Source organism: Vespa mandarinia, chromosome 2 (assembly GCF_050613455.1).
Source record: "Vespa mandarinia isolate Hongniang chromosome 2, ASM5061345v1, whole genome shotgun sequence".
Classification (NCBI taxonomy): domain Eukaryota; kingdom Metazoa; phylum Arthropoda; class Insecta; order Hymenoptera; family Vespidae; genus Vespa; species Vespa mandarinia.
Window position 1 is genome coordinate 5,622,501 of NC_140811.1, and position 19,142 is coordinate 5,641,642.

At 38.5% G+C, this 19,142-nt stretch overlaps 1 protein-coding gene across 1 annotated transcript in view; it reads right to left on the bottom strand.

Moving 5' to 3' along the window:
- The window catches only part of LOC118439767 (lachesin), a 129,679-nt gene that overhangs the window by 74,173 nt on the left and 36,364 nt on the right, over nucleotides 1-19,142 (bottom strand). The window contains exon 3 of the mRNA XM_035861831.2: nucleotides 6,224-6,384. Coding sequence (XP_035717724.1) covers nucleotides 6,224-6,384 — 161 coding nt within the window. The remainder of the gene's footprint in view (nucleotides 1-6,223; nucleotides 6,385-19,142) is intronic.

Consider the following 19,142-nt stretch of genomic DNA (forward strand, 5'->3'; position numbering starts at 1 on the left):
TTTAACTTGGTACGAGTATACTATACACAGCACCTTGTCGCCTCGCTACCACGCCGTTAGTGTCTTCGTGCGCGCCTATCAAGCGTTGCCCAATAAATCCACGGTTTAATTAAACTAAGTTTAAACGGAACCCCTTGCTGGGACCTCCTTCACCTCCTCTTCCTACAGTTTCTTCCCTCTCTTCTAGCTTTCGTCCTCATCCTCATCCCCATCTCCGTTCCTGTACAAAGCAGTTATATGTATTACCTTCCTGATCCAGCGTTAAATCAATTATCGGAGTTACCAGGGCGAAATGAAAGGCTATCGCGGTGTACACCGCACTACCCCGTCGAGCCACTTGGAACATTACACCTCGGTAGTCTTTTGTTTATCGAAGCTATTGCGAAGCTATACTATAGTTTCCATTCAATTTATGGATATACACATATACCAAACGTATATTCATTTGTATTTAAATTGCAATACGATCGTAGTATGACTGTACGCCTATTCCTCTTCTTCTTTTTTTTTTTTTTTTTTTTTTTTCCTCTCTTTGGATTAATGTCCAAATTTCATTTCATTGTTCGATATTTAATTTGCCCTAATGCAAACGCGAACGTATGGAGATTTCACGAAAAATAGGAAATATTCGGGATAGAATCGTAAAAATACATTTCACGAAGAAATATTGATGAAAAAACGAGCTGGCAAAACGAGAAAACAATTTTTTATATTATCAAAGCGACGAACGAGTTCTTCGCAGAACCATGATGGTAGTATGTATCAAGAGGAAGAGAGAGAGAGAGAGAAAGAGAGACAAAGAGAAAGAGAAAAAGAGAGAGAGAGAGAGAGAGAATGGGTGTGGGTGGACTGAACGGCGTTGTTTATCTCGACTAGCGATCTTTTGTTGGAAGCGACCTACATTTTCAAACGCAATAATTTTACGGTTATTAGTGGCTATTCCCCTCTATCTGTGTGAGAGAGAGAGAGAGAGAGAGAGAGAAAGAGAGAGAGAATCGTGGCTTAAAAGCGCATTACTTCTTATATTCTGGCACGTATTTCCCGATATTTATAGTATATGACTATTAATAGCTTTCGCTATACATAGAGATTCTTCTTTGAACCTTCGATACTCGTAAAGTTAAATATTCGTTGGTGTATGCACATTAACCCGTTGTGTAGAATAACAGCTGTGCTCGTATATGTATATAAACTACATATTCACGTTTTTCCCCTTTTTATCTTTGAATAAGTCGATCGTATTTGTTGATTGTTAATTCACCGTAGACGATTGACATTTAGTTCGATGGAGAACATAGGTTTTTAATTTCAAGATGTTTTCATTTCGAGGATGGAGAAAACCAAAGAAAGAGAATGTGAGGGGTTTCGTACGTGAGAAAGTATTGGACGTTCGATTCGATTCGTCTTCCGTGATGTCGGCGGATTGGCTAATCAATTACTCGTAATGAAAACGAAGAGAGTCGGCACGTAGAGTTCAGAACGTGTTGCCACATGTATATACATACGTACCCATGTACATACATACATCTAGATACAGATATACACGTGCTGCTATACGTACATACGTTTAGCTTTCGGATAACGCACATTCCAAATTCCTTCTGCAGTTACGCATCCAAAATCAACCAGCGTAGATACACGATTAAACCTAAGCCATTCAAATTATTTCAAGCGTAGAGACAGGAGCGATCGTATAATCAAATTCAGTGTTTTGCTTCTACAGAAAGGAAGAAGGAAACAAAGAGAGAGAGAGAGAGAGAGAGAGAAATATGTGCAAAGCAGGGATGCAGCATCCACTTTTCTTCAAACGAAGAGATAATCTAACAATCAATATTTTCCTTTCCTTTCCTTATATATTTGTGTTGCTATTTCACTTCGATGAATTACATTTATCGTGTGGGTCATTAATAAACAGTAATTCGACAGCTGAGATTGTCAAATAAATTAACGCGATCCAGACAGAATAATTATCATCAATTTCTTATTTTCTTTCTTACAATTCTTCTTTTTTTCTTCTCTTGTTCCCCCTTTCATTCTGGAATCTCAAAGGAACGTTTATAGATCTTTGTTTCTTGTTCTTTATTTACTTTTCTTTTTATTCTTCTTCAATAGGTTGTCTCTTGTCAAATCGAAAAGATTTAGGAATTGCCACGACCTTAACGCGACGCTTACGATTAGAATCGCGTATGTATGTATATATATATATATATAAATTTTTCTCTTTTGACATTCTCGAGAAACGCCAGCAGAACGAAGTTTCTCGCAATCTTTTTTAAATTTACTTCCGCGAAAGTTCGTGCTCGCGCAAATTTTTCGCGACTTTCGGCTCGCGTACATTACCATCCCGTACAGATTTACGATTTGCGAAGGACCGAGCGTTATAATAAAATTCGTTATCTCGAGTTTTCGATGGGAGGAGAACGGGAATGTGTCGTGATTCGTTGATATATGCGATGCATAAATATCATATTTTCGGTTGCGTCAGAGATAGGTTCAGTACATAGGTTCAAACGGAAAGATCGATGAGATTCGTGAGATATCCTTCGGAGATATCTTCGAAATGCGATTGCTTTTGGAAAAGATTATCGTGGTTAAATAAGACCAATTTTCAACGAATCCTCTCGATGCTTTTCCAATCCTTTTTATTTCGGTTTAATCACGGAACACGCGCTTTTTTTAAGAAAAGAACAAAAAAGGTTGATTGGAATTTGCAACTCATAGTCCCGAATACCTTTGTCGATTTTCTTTCGAGATTTTAATATTCTCGAAAGTAGCGTATCGTCATCGATTCGAGTTGCCCCGATCGTATCGTTTGTCATTTAACGATGTCGAAAAGCAGGAACGTTAATTAATACGTCGTTCGATCGATCGACTAGATTCCGTTTTCTTTTTGCCCATCTTTTAACAGGGCCAACCTCTATCCTCTATCCACCGTTTTCTTTCCACCATTTTAAAAGACACGAAGGAATGAATGATCATTGAACTTAACACGGATTTATAAATTTCAACGGATGCAATAAGTTAAATGAAAATTCGAAGTGCCGAAATCCGGTAGTATACCGCATCAATGCCGTTCATGAAACGGATCTTAAAGGGCTTTGATCATTACCGGACACAGGTGTAGTTGATGTGTACGAACGGTTTTCTGTTTCGCTCATGTAATGTCTATACTATAGATATGTACATATACGTATTGCAAGAGATAGGAGAGAGAATCGAACAGATCCATATCCCTTGCAGTCACTTCGTTGAGTATGCTTGATCGGTTCATTTGGCCGAAGCTAGGTTGAAAGCCAGCTTGGAGCCAGGTTGAAGCCACCTCCTGCTCGACTGCACGATCCTGTTCTAATCGGCATTCGCTTCTTCTCGTGTGTTCGAGACTCTCGTATCTGGCAATTAAAGGGTAACCCTTGTGTGGTCGAGACCCTTCTATTCACATTTCCTACTTATACCAACAAATTATCACGTATACATCGTACATTTACATATACCATATATCTCATACCACTATTTTAGAATTTTCAGAGGATAGCTAATATGAAATTGGAGAAAGAGATTTAACGAATACCTTTCCCATTTCTAAGCATACTTTCAGAGACCAAAAAATAGTGATTTTTATGAATGAAGAGTCTCTCTCTCTCTCTCTCTCTCTCTCTTTCTCTTTCTTTATTGACATTAAATTCATCAAGAAATTTTTCTCCCTTCTCTTGTAATAATTTCATTATATCATCGTATCACATCATAGGACTTTGTACTCTCGATTTATTAATACAATTAAATAGATCCAATGATGTTCATATCCGTGCAATATTCGACCATAACATTAGCGTTTAATAGATATTCATATTTATGACTATAATGGGTATGCGTTCCACGATATCATCTACTTCTACATAAAGAACATATGTGGAAGTACGAACACGCGGTGCTCGGCTTTCCACTGAAACTCTATTAGGATATGCAGTGGAAGTGAATGTTACACGATCATTAAATTTACTAGAATATCTCTCGGACTCGATATGCATATTGAAACTGTTGCTAATTTGCAAGGTCCCGCGATTATCCAAAATCTTTTATGCCCATATCATTTCGCAACAGAGCCGTTCGATTTCCTTGTAATTCGATCGATCTAATACATCTATATGTATATGTTCCGATATAAAATTTGAATCTTGATCGAACTTACTCGTGGGATTCTACGATTCGTGGTGTAATACTATTAATTCAGTTTCCAAGCGTATCAAGATTCTATTAATAGTAGAACGAAGAAAGTTTCTGCTTTCCAACGAGCGTGATTTACGTTATGTCGAGAAGCGTAAACTTACGAGAATGATTACGATGTTACAGAACTTTTGAATATCTTCGTGAGTAAACAGAAACGATCGTTGAGAGAGGTCCGATGCATAATTGCAGATAATTACGAACGATGAAAGTCGCGCACTTTGAACGACGATGGAATCGAGGCAACAAGGGGTCTTCGTCTATTCCACGAACCATAAAGGCAATGGAAGAATAGAGGCAGGCGGTAAGCAGAAAAGACTGTGTAGTAAAAAGGAAGAAAGAGCCAAGTTTTTCAAAGTTGCAAAGCAGTTACAATAATTGGGAAGTAGGAGGAGAAAGTAGAAGTAGAAGAACGAACTCGTAGGGTAGAAATCTGATTAAATCTTGGTGTACTCGAGAGAAAGAGATAGGGAAACAGAGAGAGAAAAGGAGAGAGAGATTGAGAGAGAGAGAGAAAGAGAGAAAGAGGTGCGAGGATTTCGTTCAGTTTTTATTTGTAGGATGTTTATAAAAGCGCGTCCCGACTTACAGACTTTCATTAAGGACGGAAGTACAGTAGCTTTTTCCACTTCTTGATGCAATTAAAATCTATCGCGTTTTGTGAACGCCTGTTAAATTAAGTTAAGAGAGATAGAGAACTTGTTCGAACGTACGTATCTTCGAGTACGACGCAATTAAATGCTTAATTATAGGCCATATGTGTATCATTCGCTATATAGATACATGTATGTAGTTAACTATAAAGTATTGGGTTACATGTTCGGTACATGCGAATGAACGAACAAATGAACGAACGAATCGTGAAACGGGTTACATCCGTTCAATTACGATTCCACACTCGTTGCGTGTTCGGTTTTCAATAAATAATTTATCCCTTGGAAATTTTCCATAGCTTTGATTCCGCCACTGAAATTGTTCAACTCGAAATCTCCCAGAATTTGGCTCTTTTTCTCCACTTCCTCCCCCAATCTTTTTTTTCCTATTTGGATTCACATTCTATACGTTATTTCCGCGTATGCTTTTTCTTCCGTTATTCGTACTCACAACACAATAATAGTAATAAGCAAGCAAACAAGTGAACTTGGTGTAGCTCTCGCTAGGGACGTCCGAGCGTTAAATGCAAATCCCTGCCCTATTATCGTAATCACAGAGAGCGAGATTAGGCGGAACACCGAGAACGAGGGTGCCAGCGACACTCTAGAAAGCATAGTTGCCTTAATATTACTATTTAATAAGTAAACGTCCGATTATTATTTCGTCGCAGTTGCGCCCAAACGTTTGCACGTGATAATTATATACGGTTAAGTGCGTTAGGTACCAACCAAGCAACCAGCCATCTAGCCAACCAGCCAGGATATTCATTCGAGCTTCTACTATATAAGGGCCTTTAAAGATTCTCGTGCTCGATAGAATTCGAGAAGTCGTTCTACTCGAAAGTAGGCAGGCTCTTTCAACTTGTCGGCATACGCGCCATTGAAGAATTTCTTTTTTTAGAAAAGGATAGGCGAAAAATACGAGTTCGCGCTTTCGCTCGAAGGCATCAACCTTAGAATCGATAATCCAACCTTTTTTTAGTCAAGCACCTATAGCATGCGTTTTCATAATTTGCGTTATATCGTGCATCGTTATCCATCATCTATTTCCTTTCTCTACCCTCTTTTTCTTTCTCTCTCTTTCTCTCTTTATTTTTTCTTCTGTCCCCTTCTTTCTTCTCTTTCTATCACGAATCCTTTCGATAACTTTAACACGCCGCATGAACGATTCATAGGAATCACGTGCTCGAGGCACTTGTAAACTCTCTTATCATTTTTTAAACTAGTAATTACGAACGATACTAATCGCCTTTAGTTAACAAGCTTAACGAGCTTATTTAACTGGCCGAAAGGAAATTATTGCAAGAAAATTATCGATACAGTTTTATGCGATACAACGTTTTACTCACCACACGATCACCTGGACGTTTAACGTAACAATTAAGCTCGGCCGTTTGACCAACTATGGCAGTGATATTTTTTGGTGCGATGTCGTCGAATTGAGGTCTGGCCCATGGATTCGTCGGCTTACCGAGATCAACGTTTACACTGCTCACGCTGCCGGACTCACCTGCGAAAAAGAGAAATAATATCTGTAGAAATAACAAACGATCATTGACCTTGTTTTAATTATTTTTTTTTATTGTTCTTGATTTTCCAAAAAGAGAAGATCAAAGAACAAATATTGCCAACGTGATCTTGCAATTGAAACGATATATAATATCAGTAAGTTTTCGAACGACAAAGGATAGATATCGAGACTTGAAACGAATGAACATAGTTGGTTGCTCTATCCTTCCGTGGCTGTAGCGCTAGGATCAGCGAGACCTTGCTTGTAGTCTAGGATAACTTTGCCAACTTTACAGCTTCAAGGTAATTGTATTTGTACAGAGCGTGCTGGAAATAGAAGGAAGAGCCAGAGGGAGAGAGAGAGAGAGAGAGAAGGAGGAAGAGTAGGTAATACATTGTACTATCGCTGTCGAGAGTACATTATAAAATTTTAACTGTCTGTTATGGAACACCGCGATTTCACCTATCTATAACGTCTCCTTTGAGCCCGAAATTACCGTACATAGTTTATAAACTAATATCTAACGATAAGTGAACTTCGTTGTTTCTGTTCTCTTTGTTTCTCTTTCGGTTTTCCTTATACTTTATCATTGGACGTTACTCTTTTCACAATTCCAAATGATATTTCAACAATTTGTATTCCCGAGATAGTTTTCTACTTCTACATTTGAATATTAACGTAAGTATGTACCATTAAATATTTTTGCCGAGTAAATGAATATTCGAGCATGGTAATAAAGATTGTTAGGATTAATTTTCCAATAAATATCTCACGAATTTGTATAAATATTTGGTAATCAATGAAATTATCTTATATCTTTTTTTTTTTTTTTATATATATTTCTTTCTTTCCACGGAGAATATATTGAAGTTCGAAGATGATTGAATAAAATAACAAAAGAAAAGTAAAGATTCGTCGATGTTGTGAGCATACGAGAAACGACAAGATCGATAGAATTTCCCATTGTATTCTAGGCAAGTAGGATGAGGGAGATGGGCAGTGCGACGCGACTGCTAGAAATTGAAATTTGTATGAGGCAGGTAGACGTAAAATTGTCGGAAATCGTCGGACGATATCGGTGCAATATCGCGCGTATTGTGAAGAAACGCTCAAAGGCATCGACGAGCCGCGAGCGAACGCAATGCGGGATGCTGACGAGTCGACGTAAAATTATTTCTCTATCCCTGCGTCGATAGGATCTCTGCGTTGGTGGTAAATCGGTCGATGAAGTTCGGGAGGAAGGGAAACGGATGGATTGAGAACGATTGCGATTGTTCCTTTTTTTTCTTTTTTTTTTTTCTTTTCACGAATGCACAGGTCCGTGCCTGAATTCTGTTGGGAGGGTGAGAAACGATAAATACGCAGTGTATTGTCGAGTACTGGCACACATTCGCCATCCATGGAAGCGGATTCTGTTGAAAGTGCATTACGAACGTGTCACTGATTTTTACCGCGTTATGAAATGTCGCTATACGACGAAGATAAAGGTAAGGCCGAATACATTGTGAAGCGATTAATTTTCGATAAACTATTTGAAATCTTTAATAAATGTAAATTAATCAATTTATTTTTTTTTTTTTATATTTTTCGATTTTTAATATTTCACTCGTTCGATTCCACGAACGTCAATGGGAATGTTTACATTGTAAACAGATCGCGAAGATGATAATTTGAAATATTATAATCTCTTATTTCAAAACTTTCGTTATGGTTTTAAAATTTTAACCGATTATTAAATAACGTAAAATTTACCGATGCGATGTCCATTATATTTCTTATTTTTCTCTCTAACCTGTATCAAAATGATTACGATATTTATCTAAATAAGAGGGAGCTTTATGGGAGAGGCGTGTAAAAGCTTACGATATGAGATATACGTCATACAATTTCCGAGTGAAACATTTTTCATTCCGCGCAGATTGGATTTACGTTGAGAGATATGAAATATGAAAGTGGAGACGATAGATAAAGGAATAAGAGCGCGAGGAGAGCTTCGACGGGGGTATCGATCCATTCCATTATTTTTAGGAAATAGTTATTTTTATTATCAACCTTCATTAATATCTATATTAATTTCTTTTTTTTTTCTAACGAAAAATTAAATTCTTAACGAATAAATAACACTTTTGAACATTATCAAATATTTAGAAAAAAAAAAAATCACGTCGAGATGTCTTAGAAATAAATGTACACTTCCTTATGGATTTATTTTCACCATCGGTCCTTTTCAAACTAAACTATTACCAGGCAACATCTTGCCTCACTGTATCCCTTCTCAGTGGTTACACACTTTAGTACATATTCTGACCGCATACGTTGCACCACCATCTCGTGTACCATATATAAATTTGACTGTAAACCTTCTTCGTTTTGCGAGAACAATACTTCGTTGACAAGCCCGTGACCGAGAAAAAATATCGTAGTCCAAGAGAAAAGAAGGAAGAAGAAAAAGAAAATCAAGAGAGAGAGAGAGAGAGAGAGAGAGAGAGAGAGAGAGAGAACAAGGCTCCACGCCTCTTGGCTAGCACCCAAAGTTCGTACCTTCGAGTCTCGGCACGTACGCTGAGTTCTTCGAGCCGCACCCCCAAGATTCGAGAACTTGGCCAAAAGCATGGTAGGGCGATACCTTTTGGTGGTAAAACGTTGAATGGGATATAAAGAAAGAAGAGGAGAGAGAGAGAGAGAGAGAGAGAAAGAGAAAGGGAAGTCTCGTATCGTCGATTTCGGTTTCGAATTTGGCCACGTTGCGGTCAACGATCGTGTCTCTACTCCTCCTTCTTTCTCACTTTTCCTTCATTTTCCCTTTATTTTATTCCAAGTTTATTTCAGATCTCAAAGTAGGAAAAGAAAAGAGAGTATAATCTTCGGTTTAAACGTTTAACATGGAATGAAGATATTTAGATTTGGTTTTATTGAGAGATAGAAATAGAAAGAGAAAGAGAAAGAGAAAAAGAGAGAGAGAGAGAGAGGGAGAGGGAGAATACCGTTGACCCAGAACGATATTTGTTTATCGTTTTTTATATGACGATATTGAGGGAGGAAACAAATATCAGTAGGAGACACTTCTATCGAATAGTTTTCCAACGAGCTCTTGTACTTTTCTATGCAAGTAGCGCGTAGGATAGTCTCGAGCTTGAAACGACAACGACGACAACGACGACAACGACGACAACGACGACGACGACGACGACGACGACGACAACAACAACGATGACTACGACGACAACAGAGCTATACTTTGAAAGTATCGTCGTATCGTTGATTTCGACATCGAATTTCGGTCTCTCGGCACGGACCGAAGCGTTCGTTCTACACTACTGCTTTGTCTCCGGCGATCGTTTTCCTCCTCGACGCGTTTCTCGATTTACATCGGTTTCGACTGCAACGCTATGGATACGAAATAGTCCAGCTCTTCTGAGAGAACCGTTGCGTCCTCTCGAAAAATGAAATATTACGCGATAAAATTCGAAAATTCTATAAAGAGGAAAAAAGAAAATTGAAAATTCCTTTTTTCTTTCGGAGCTTTCATTGAACGCATATGCGCTCAATGTATGTATGTCGGTACGTAGAATCCCGGGAAAATATGAGTAGCCATTAGCATAATGAAGATGCTTTAAAAGCCTCGACACAATGCGTCTTCTGTTTCGCACTAGGAACGTTTTGTCTAACCTTTTCTGACTTCTATTCTTTTTTTCTCTAATCGCACTGTAATACATATCCAAGTAGTTACGTTCTTTCGTTCGTTCGTTCGTTTGTTCGTTCGTTCATTGGTTGGTTTGTTCGTTCGTTCGTTGGCTTGTTCGTTTGTTCGTTTGTCAAAATCGTAAAAGTATTTAAAAGTGAAAGTTAATTCGAAGTCGGAACGAGCACCTTCTGGCGCAGCCGTAAACGAAGTCAAGAGAAACGTGGCTTTCTAATTACTCAATTAAAATATTCAACAGAGCGCCAGCACCGTTGGCAGCGGCCTGTAAAGTTGGCCGCGACCTGTACCGCCTGGATTCGCGCGTATTGTACCGTCAAATGTTATTTTAACGAAAGCTACTTTACGTGCACGTACCGCTGATTTAAATATTTTAACTATTCCAATAGGAGTTTCGAGTTGGATGGGATAACTAAGCGAAAGGATAGAACGGTGGATAGACAATCACATTTCGATCACAATTTCTCTACTGGGACAAAATAATAATTCATGATTTGAATATGTTTTGTGGAAATCACACGTTCGACATATCCATTAATTTATGTATATACGAGTAAAAATTTATATTTGATAAAAGGTAAAAAAGTTAAAATTTCAACAATCTATCTAAACTTTTTGTGGCTCCTATCGAAAAATAGATACCCGGGAGTACCAGCTTCATCGAGCATCGATAACATCATTAACGGTATTCTTTTCCTAGAAAGTTTCTTATCGACATTGAACTTTCCTCTGACAAGGCAATAATAACTGATCCTCCTCGTTCTTGTCCTCGAAAAGTGTTAGATATTTAATAAAAGTATTAAGCTATAACGATGACGTCAATATTCCTTGTAACATTATAACGAGCTACTCTTATAAAATATTTTCTATGACGTGATTAACGGAAGATGAAAGATATTGATCAAAATGTTAAATACTTATTTAGTTAAAACATAATTGAAAGTACCTTTAAAGTTAATGGATATCTTTTGAATAACGTTGGTACTCCGTTGATATGAAAATCGATTGGTAAAAGTGAGTTAATCGATTCAATCGGGAATTTAGGAAAGACAAGGATAAATCGCGTGACACGAGAGAAACCACGAGGATTATAGGACGAGAAGATTTAACGGTCGACGGGGGTCTTCCTGGCAATTATGGTAACGGCGCGAAGCAGAGAGTGGTTCGTCGATGAAATAGTGGAAGAGGCAGTGAGAAAGCAGTGCCAGGCACCGCTGCCTGCATTGTTAAGTTTCGAGCCATGAAAAGAGGAAAATGAGGAAGAGGAAGAGGGAACGAATTTGCGATAACGACATACCAGCGGAGTGGTTACCAGTCACGGGGTCTGAACCCCTTATGTTTCCTCGGGGGGCAAAACCTTGAATATATTCTATTAGCTGGATAGTTTACACAGGGTACCACACATGTTACGTAAATAGAGTCGCTGTAAACAGATTCTCTCTTGTGAATACATTCACCATGTTATCGTTATTTTGCATCAAGTGAAATTTTCTGAAATTTTTTTGCTCGCTTTTTCATCGTGACTGTTCATATAACAAATTTTTTTTTTTTTAAAGAAATAAAGCATTACTCAGTGATCTACATGTGCAAAAATTGTATTGGCTATCTTTCAATAGTGGAATATCATGATATTATTTCGTGTCCTCTATTGGACGTTAAAATCCAAGCTTTCTCTCTTCCTCTCTCTTTCTCTCTCACTTATTTGTTCCTTTTTATTTTTTTTTGGTGTTCTTCGGTAAGTTTCGAGAATTTCATCTTAAAATATTTCTTCGTAAAGTTCAGAGAACGAAGATATTAATAATCCTTTCTTAGAGAGTGGCTCTCAAAGTGAAAAGGGTCGCGGTTGTGAATCGTAAAGTAAATTGGATAAAGCAAATAATTCTGTGGCAAAGTGCTTGTATTGTAATCCATGTGAAATTGCACGTTTCGAGATATTTGCGGAGTACCTGTATACCGGGAACAAAAAGCAGAACGCAGTCGAGCAACCTCGTGAATACGAGAATCCGGACAGCTCGAAAGTTCGCAGTCTACATGTTTACTCTTTGCTCGAAAGAATCGTGAGAGAAAGGGTGAGAAGAGAGAAGTTGACGTTAGTATGGTTGCTTAGAAATAGTATATACTCCTTGTGACAGGTATCGTACATTTTGGCCCGCGAGGCACATGTTACATTTGTGGGATAATTAGACTGTTTAATGTCAACGTTTGTTTCGACTGTTTCTTAGCAAATTACTATAGGATTTTGTAATATATTATATGTGTATATATATATACGTGCCTATATATATATATATATATATATATATATATATATATATATACATATGTAAGCACTTGTATATGTATATATGTATGTATGTAGAACAACACCAATAGAGAAGTCTCGAATATTTCACGTGAAGCTTCTAGTTCTTCTAGGTCGAGGCGAACTCGAGAGTCGGACAAGCATTCATTTCGATGAGTTCTCTTTGAATCGAACTGAAGCTCCACTTTTGCGAACTTTAAATTGATCGATATTCCGTCGTATAACTCGAGCCCACACTACATAGATAGATATTTATTATGGATGTAGTATTTTCGGTTCCATCCGCGCGAGTAATATAGAAATATGCCAGGCTCGTCCGAAGTAAATGGTCAAGTTTACGAACGTCCTTCGTAGCATACGGAGAACGGTGAATCCTGTGGCGGAAGAGCGCCCTGTAGAATACCCTTTCGCATGTAGAGCAAGATGTACGTGCGACCGAGCTACGAGATCACGAAGGGTCGATGTGAGCGATCGGAGGATTTTAAGGGGTTGGCGTGAACGTATGTGGGATCTCAAATTGGGCAGGACACTTGACTCGAAACCCTTGAGTACAATAAGAAAACGAGATAGACTCGAACTTGTTAGAAATTTCGATCTCGTTTTCGGTGGATAAGTGCAACGTTGCGAATTTTGCTTTTCGCTTTAGCGAACATTCCTATTGAAGATTGTAGAGATACACTTTCTTCTCCGGCAGCCATTTTCTTAAAGTTTGTACTATATCGTTTATCGCGATTTACGCTACAACATGCTCTCTATCGATCGTCGTAATTTAACGAAGGATATCTAAATTCGAAGGAAGGAAAGGGTAGTATCTACAAAAAAAAAAAAGATAGAATAGATTTATATTATGTATCAAGTTAAATTATTTGAAATATCACTTTTTTTTCAAAATGAAAAAAATAATACCCCGAACTATTCCGAGTTTTCTTTAACTAGTATCGAGAGAATTTAAGAAAGCATACCGCGTGCGTATACTCCGCGGAACTTACAATAGCTTCGGCCGTTTCTCTCAATGAAGAACGAGAAGAAGAAGAAGAAGAAGAAGAAGAAGAAGAAGAAGAAGAAGAAGAAGAAGAAGAAGCTCCGAATCTGGAGTTAGACGGAGTTATTTGTTATTTACTGACCATTACACTTCGACGTGACCGAAATGTTTGCCGACCCTTCTCGACCGAGAGTTTGCAACAGTGAAACGATGTTTCTGTAATTGCATGTCCTGATTTACTCTGTTTAGTCGAGATTTCGACCGGATTTCCTGCTGCCTAATTCGATTTGACACGGATACGAAGATGAGAGAATAAATCATTTATCGATATCGCGCGGTTTTTCGACATAAAATTCGTTTTAACTGTCACTCGTTTTTTCTCTTATTTCACCGTTGAACTTTTCGAAAATCAAAAAGTAACAAATTTTTTGAATATAAAATTGTTACATAATATTAACTAAATAACGTAAGAGAATAAAATTTACATAGAACCTTTCACAAGTATTACAAAATTTTGGACAATGAAAAAATAGTATCTCGAAAATGTTAAACGTATCTATTAATTTTTAGCTTTCACAACAGTAAAGACAATGTCAACTTGGTACAGAGTATATGGTTAATTTTTAATGAGCAACGAATATCTCTACGTGTGTGATACGCGCATGTTAATCAGTCATACTTGTTTTATTATTAAAATTTATTTCGCTGTGGCACGTTTTGACATACCAACGAACGAATTATTCCGGACAGTGTATTAATTCTGAGTATTATATCCCAGTATGGTAATAATTAATTAATTCTGCATTTCACATTTCCGAGAAGTTTCATCTTCGCTTTGACGTAACATTGTCGCATTCTCTCTCCTTCTCTTTCTCTCTTTCTCTCTCTCTCTCTTTTTCTCTCTTCCTTTTCCATGAAAAGAAAGCATTCTAATCTTTCACGAAAAGTTATGAATTCTGCTTGTCGAGTCGATTCATAGAGAGAGAAAGAGAACGAGAGAGAGAGAGAGAGAGAGAGAAAGAGAGAAATTATAGGTGGGAAGTAGGTCTCGGCTCGTGTGTACTGACGAGCTCTTAACGCTATTCGAACTTTTCCTAAAACGCTAAAAAGGTATCGTTCGATAAAAGATGACCATTAAAGACTTCGATAACGAGCTTTTCTCTACGATACAATGAAGTACGTTGTAATAAAACCTTCCTTTGTTGAACTCCCAAAACGCGCTGGTGGCTGGAGAAAATTCGAACTGCCAAGGGAAAGTAGAAAGGACCGAGTCGAGAACTTTTATAATATGAGAATTCCGTGATAAGTACATTCGCGAGGGAAGTTAATACCACCGGTATTCTTTTCGAACATATCATTTTTTTCCTTTCCAAGATAGTCTAAGCGAGGCGAGAACGTCGACTCCTTACTTATATAGAATCGTACATACACACACACACACACACACACACATACACGAGCACATGCACACACATACACAGACATGTAAGTTCGTAGGAACGGAAAAGAGTTTCGTCAGGCGCGAAACCCTCCGTTGAAGCTTTCGCTTTAAAGCTTCGCAACTTCGTCAGAAAGTTCAGGGTTCGAACTATCGGGAAAACCTCACCGCAGTATAAGCTCGACCTTCCCGATATTATTACTGCCCTGGGCGAGTCTCGTACCTTCACCATAGTCGTAGTCGGCAACACCGACGACGCCGTCGTCCTCGTTTTTCTTCTCTCGTTGTCTTTTTCCTTTTTCCTTTTCCACTTAGTTTCGATTCGAGTCGCACGTCTTTTAACTAGAACCTAACGAAAAGAAAAGAGAAGGCTCGCTCTCCCAAAGTCCTTCGCTATCTTTTCGCAAACTGTATTCGCAATGTTCGAACTTTAATTCTACATAAAAATTTAATATCATCCAATGTATTGTAATACATCTTTCGTTTATTTCGTTTTCACGGTCCATTGGATTATTCTATTTTTAATTGGACAGAAAAAGAAAGGGAGAAAAAGAGAGAAACTGTTTAGTAGCTTCATAAAGTGAACGTCTTCTTTTTCTTTTCTTTTTTTTTTCTTCTTTATTATATGAAAAATAAAGGAGGAAAAGAAAGATTTGCAAAAATCATTGGCGATGGTATGAAACGCGCGAACGTTCGCACGAGGAATCCTGCTCGAGATGTTTAATGCAAACTCATCGATCCACCGAGCTCCGACATTTTTCTCCCTCATCCAGTAGCTCCCAAGGGGGTCTCGCAAAAGATCGCAGCGAAGATTCTATGAGCGATGGCGCCTCGTAAAGTCAAATGCGCGGAAGGTGGCAGTGATGGTAGTGGTGGGTAGCGAAGGCTTGAGTCGACTCGGTTTCGAAGGCTAGACCTTTCCTTCTTTCTCTCTCTCTCTCTCTCTCTCTCTCTCTCTCTCAACCCTCTCCACATTTCGTTGAAATCACCCATCCGACCTGTCGACCGACCCGGCCATTTCTCGCGTTGGATCCTTCCGTGATATATCGCGCGAGGGACCGACAGACGCGATTCTTGATTAGCTGCATAATTTTTTCCTATCCCGCTGGTAATACTCTTCGTGCAGCGAACGAGGAAAGAGTTAGATGGATGGAAAAAAGGGACATAGGAAAAGAGAGAGAGAGAGAGAGAGAGAGAGAGAGAGAGAGAGAGAGAAAGAGAGAGAGAGAAAGAGAGAAAGAGAGAGAGTAAGAGAGAGAGACAGACAGACAGACAGACAGAGAGACAGACGTTTCTCACCGAAAATGAGATATGATTTCTGACTGCCCGCCAAAGTTCATGTGATTCCCTTGGAAACGAGCTTTCTCTGTGTGTGCAGCAATTCTCAGCCTTTTACGTCGCTTCATTTACCACCAAACACATTTTATTCATACGGATGCTTTCCATAAAAGTGAGAAAGAGTTAGAGAGAGAGAGAGAGAGAGAGAGAGAGAGAAAACGAGAAATTTTCTCATATGCGTGTTAACATCAAAGGATGTTTCTAGTTGGACACTTCTGGAAAATCGCTTTCCGTTTAATGCGAATAAATCTCAACAAGATTTTCTAATAAATGTGCAGAAAATGAGTTAATGCGAATATATAGATTTACTATGAGAAACTAGCGTATGAAAACTATATCAATGGATATCTTTAATTTTTCATTCGTTTCGTGGAACGAAAGCAACGAATACACGTAGTGAGACCATCGTCAGATAGAAAGCAAAATGTAATTTCCCGTTTACGTGCTCTTTCGATACAGAGGGAGAGAAAGAGAGGAGGAAAGAGAGAGAGAGAGAGAGAGGGGGGGAGAGAGAGAGAGAAAGAGGTAGAGAGAATAAGAGAGAATAAGAGAGAAAAAGAGAGAAAGAGAAGAAAAAGAAAGAGAGAGAAAGAGAGAGAGAGAGAGAGAAAGATTTCTCGAAACATTTTATAAAATAAGAATCAACGGTGAAGATTTTTCACAGTAAAAGCGGCGAGCTTGTGACGCGCTCGAGTTTGCCGGAGGCCTTGTCGTGCCAAGAGACGCGCCGGAGCATAGCAAGCTTTTGCTGACGTAAGATAGTTCAAAAAGAACGAATGGAAGGTGTTACTAAGAAGCGTTAAAAAGCTTTGAGAATGGACGATGCTATAATGGATTTGAATGTAAGGGAGATGAATTGAGTAATATGATCAATTGATATCAAATTTGATTTCTTAAAATTTATTACGGGAAATAGTAAATTCTTCCTTGGACATTTTTAATAAAATTTTCTTTTAATTTCCTCCTTATAAAATTTATATGCGAATAAAAATCGTCGATTTATACAACGTACGCGTAATTGATATAACATTTTTGTAATATAAGGTCTTCGTTATTTCTGTACTATGGTATTGATTAAAATTTTTTTTTTTGACTCGAGAAATGATGTTAGTCTACTTGGTGGTTAGGTGATGTCTTTTACGTACTACCACGGTACGATCCATCCTTTCGTGCAATCTTATAATAAAATAGAGGGACAAAGGGAAAGAGAGAGAAATAATGAATGTCATTCAATATACATGGAAAGTTGGTAAATAATCTCGCGTGAGGAAGGTAAGTAGGTAGGACACGGTTGGGCTCTTCACCGTGTACGTTGCTATAAAAAGCGGGGGAGGGGGTTTAATCTTCCGCATGTCGAAGAAGAAAAAGAAAAAAGAAAGAGGAACGCGTAAAAGTAGGATAGAGTTGGGTGAGTAAGGTAAGGGGGTAAGCTAGGTACGTCGACAACGATGCGACGTTCTTTCTTGTGTCATCGGAGCTCGGCGTCTTCGAAAAATGTCATATTCGTTGGCACGGCCCCTTCCTCTTTACCTCTTCTTCTCTTCGTCATTTTCTTATATCTCATCTTCCTTTTTTCTCTTCACCTTCTCCCTTGCCATACTTATCGTGCCATCGGGGTCCGCTTTTCACTCGAACTTAACTCTCTCGTTCCTCCGTACGTCCTTTATGTTCCTACGAAGGCCACGCTCGAGACAACCAAGGAAAAAAAGAAGCCGCAGGAGAAGGAAAGGAGCATCGGGTCGCTCGCTTCTGAAAATCTTTGCTAGTAAGAAAACCGGAAGTGATTCGAAGGGGAATGAAAGAAGAGAGAAAGAGATGGAAGAAGAAGAAGAAGAAGAAGAAGAAGAAGAAGAAGAAGAAGAAGAAGAAGAAGAAGAAGAAGAAGAAGAAGAAGAAGAAGACGAAGACGAAGACGAAGAATAAGAAGAGATGAAAGGGAAGGGGAAGAGGTGAAAGCGGCTGGCTACTCGTTGGGGAGTGATAAATAGCCGTGGGACGAAAAAGTTAGGTCCGGAAGGCGCACATACGTAAGGAAACGAGCGATGAAAGCTCGAGAAAAAGATTCTCCTTGCGCGGACGAAGAGTTATCGCGAACAGATAGATTAAGATTTCTTAAGCACGACGAAGATATAAATAACGAATTATCTAAAGGTCTCTACATCGTGAAATGCTTAAATCTTTTTTTCTCATCTCTCGTAAATAAGAAACTCCGTCCAAATAGAACTATTCTCACCATTTACAGTCGCTACTTTAGCGACTCTTTTCGAAATCTCTTTATGGCGTTGAATCAGATGGTTGTAAATCGTCGCCGTCGCCGTCGTTGGCGTCGTCGTCGTCGTCGTCGTCGTCGTCGTCGTCGTCGTCCTTCTTCGTGACTATGATTTTCGTTTGGCGATGAAACAACAGCTCGGAGTTACTCTTTCTTTTTTGCATCTTATTTTTCCGAGGGTAAAAGGTGGCTGAAATTATAAGGGCGCGGTACACTTTAGTTGTACAACATACTACAGCTCGATATACCTTTTCCTCATGCTTTTACCTCTTGATCAAGATACTAGGTCAACCGGTAAACCGAAGCTGTACTTTCATTTTTTCGAAATATTACTGAACGTCGTCTTCGAATGTCTTGTTTTTCTTTTTTCTTTTTTTTTTCTTCTTTCCTTTACGAATTTATACATCATATTTCAGTTTATCAATTAACAGGACTGTGTGCGCGTATATGTACGTGCTTGAAATAACAATGATCAGTTGATTAGTTTTCAAGTTATATATATAGAGTATACTATAGTCTGCTATATATAGTAGAAAAGAACCATTTCCCAACGCCAATAACGGAAGTAATGAAACCAAGTTTCCTTTGTCTTTCTTTCCCCGCTCTCGTAAATAAAACATGAAAGCATTTAGAAGATGCGTATTGCATGACATCCTCTCTCTTGAAGAGGCATCGTAACCCCTCCGAATCAATAAACGTACAATTATCCGCAATGCCTTAATATGCCAG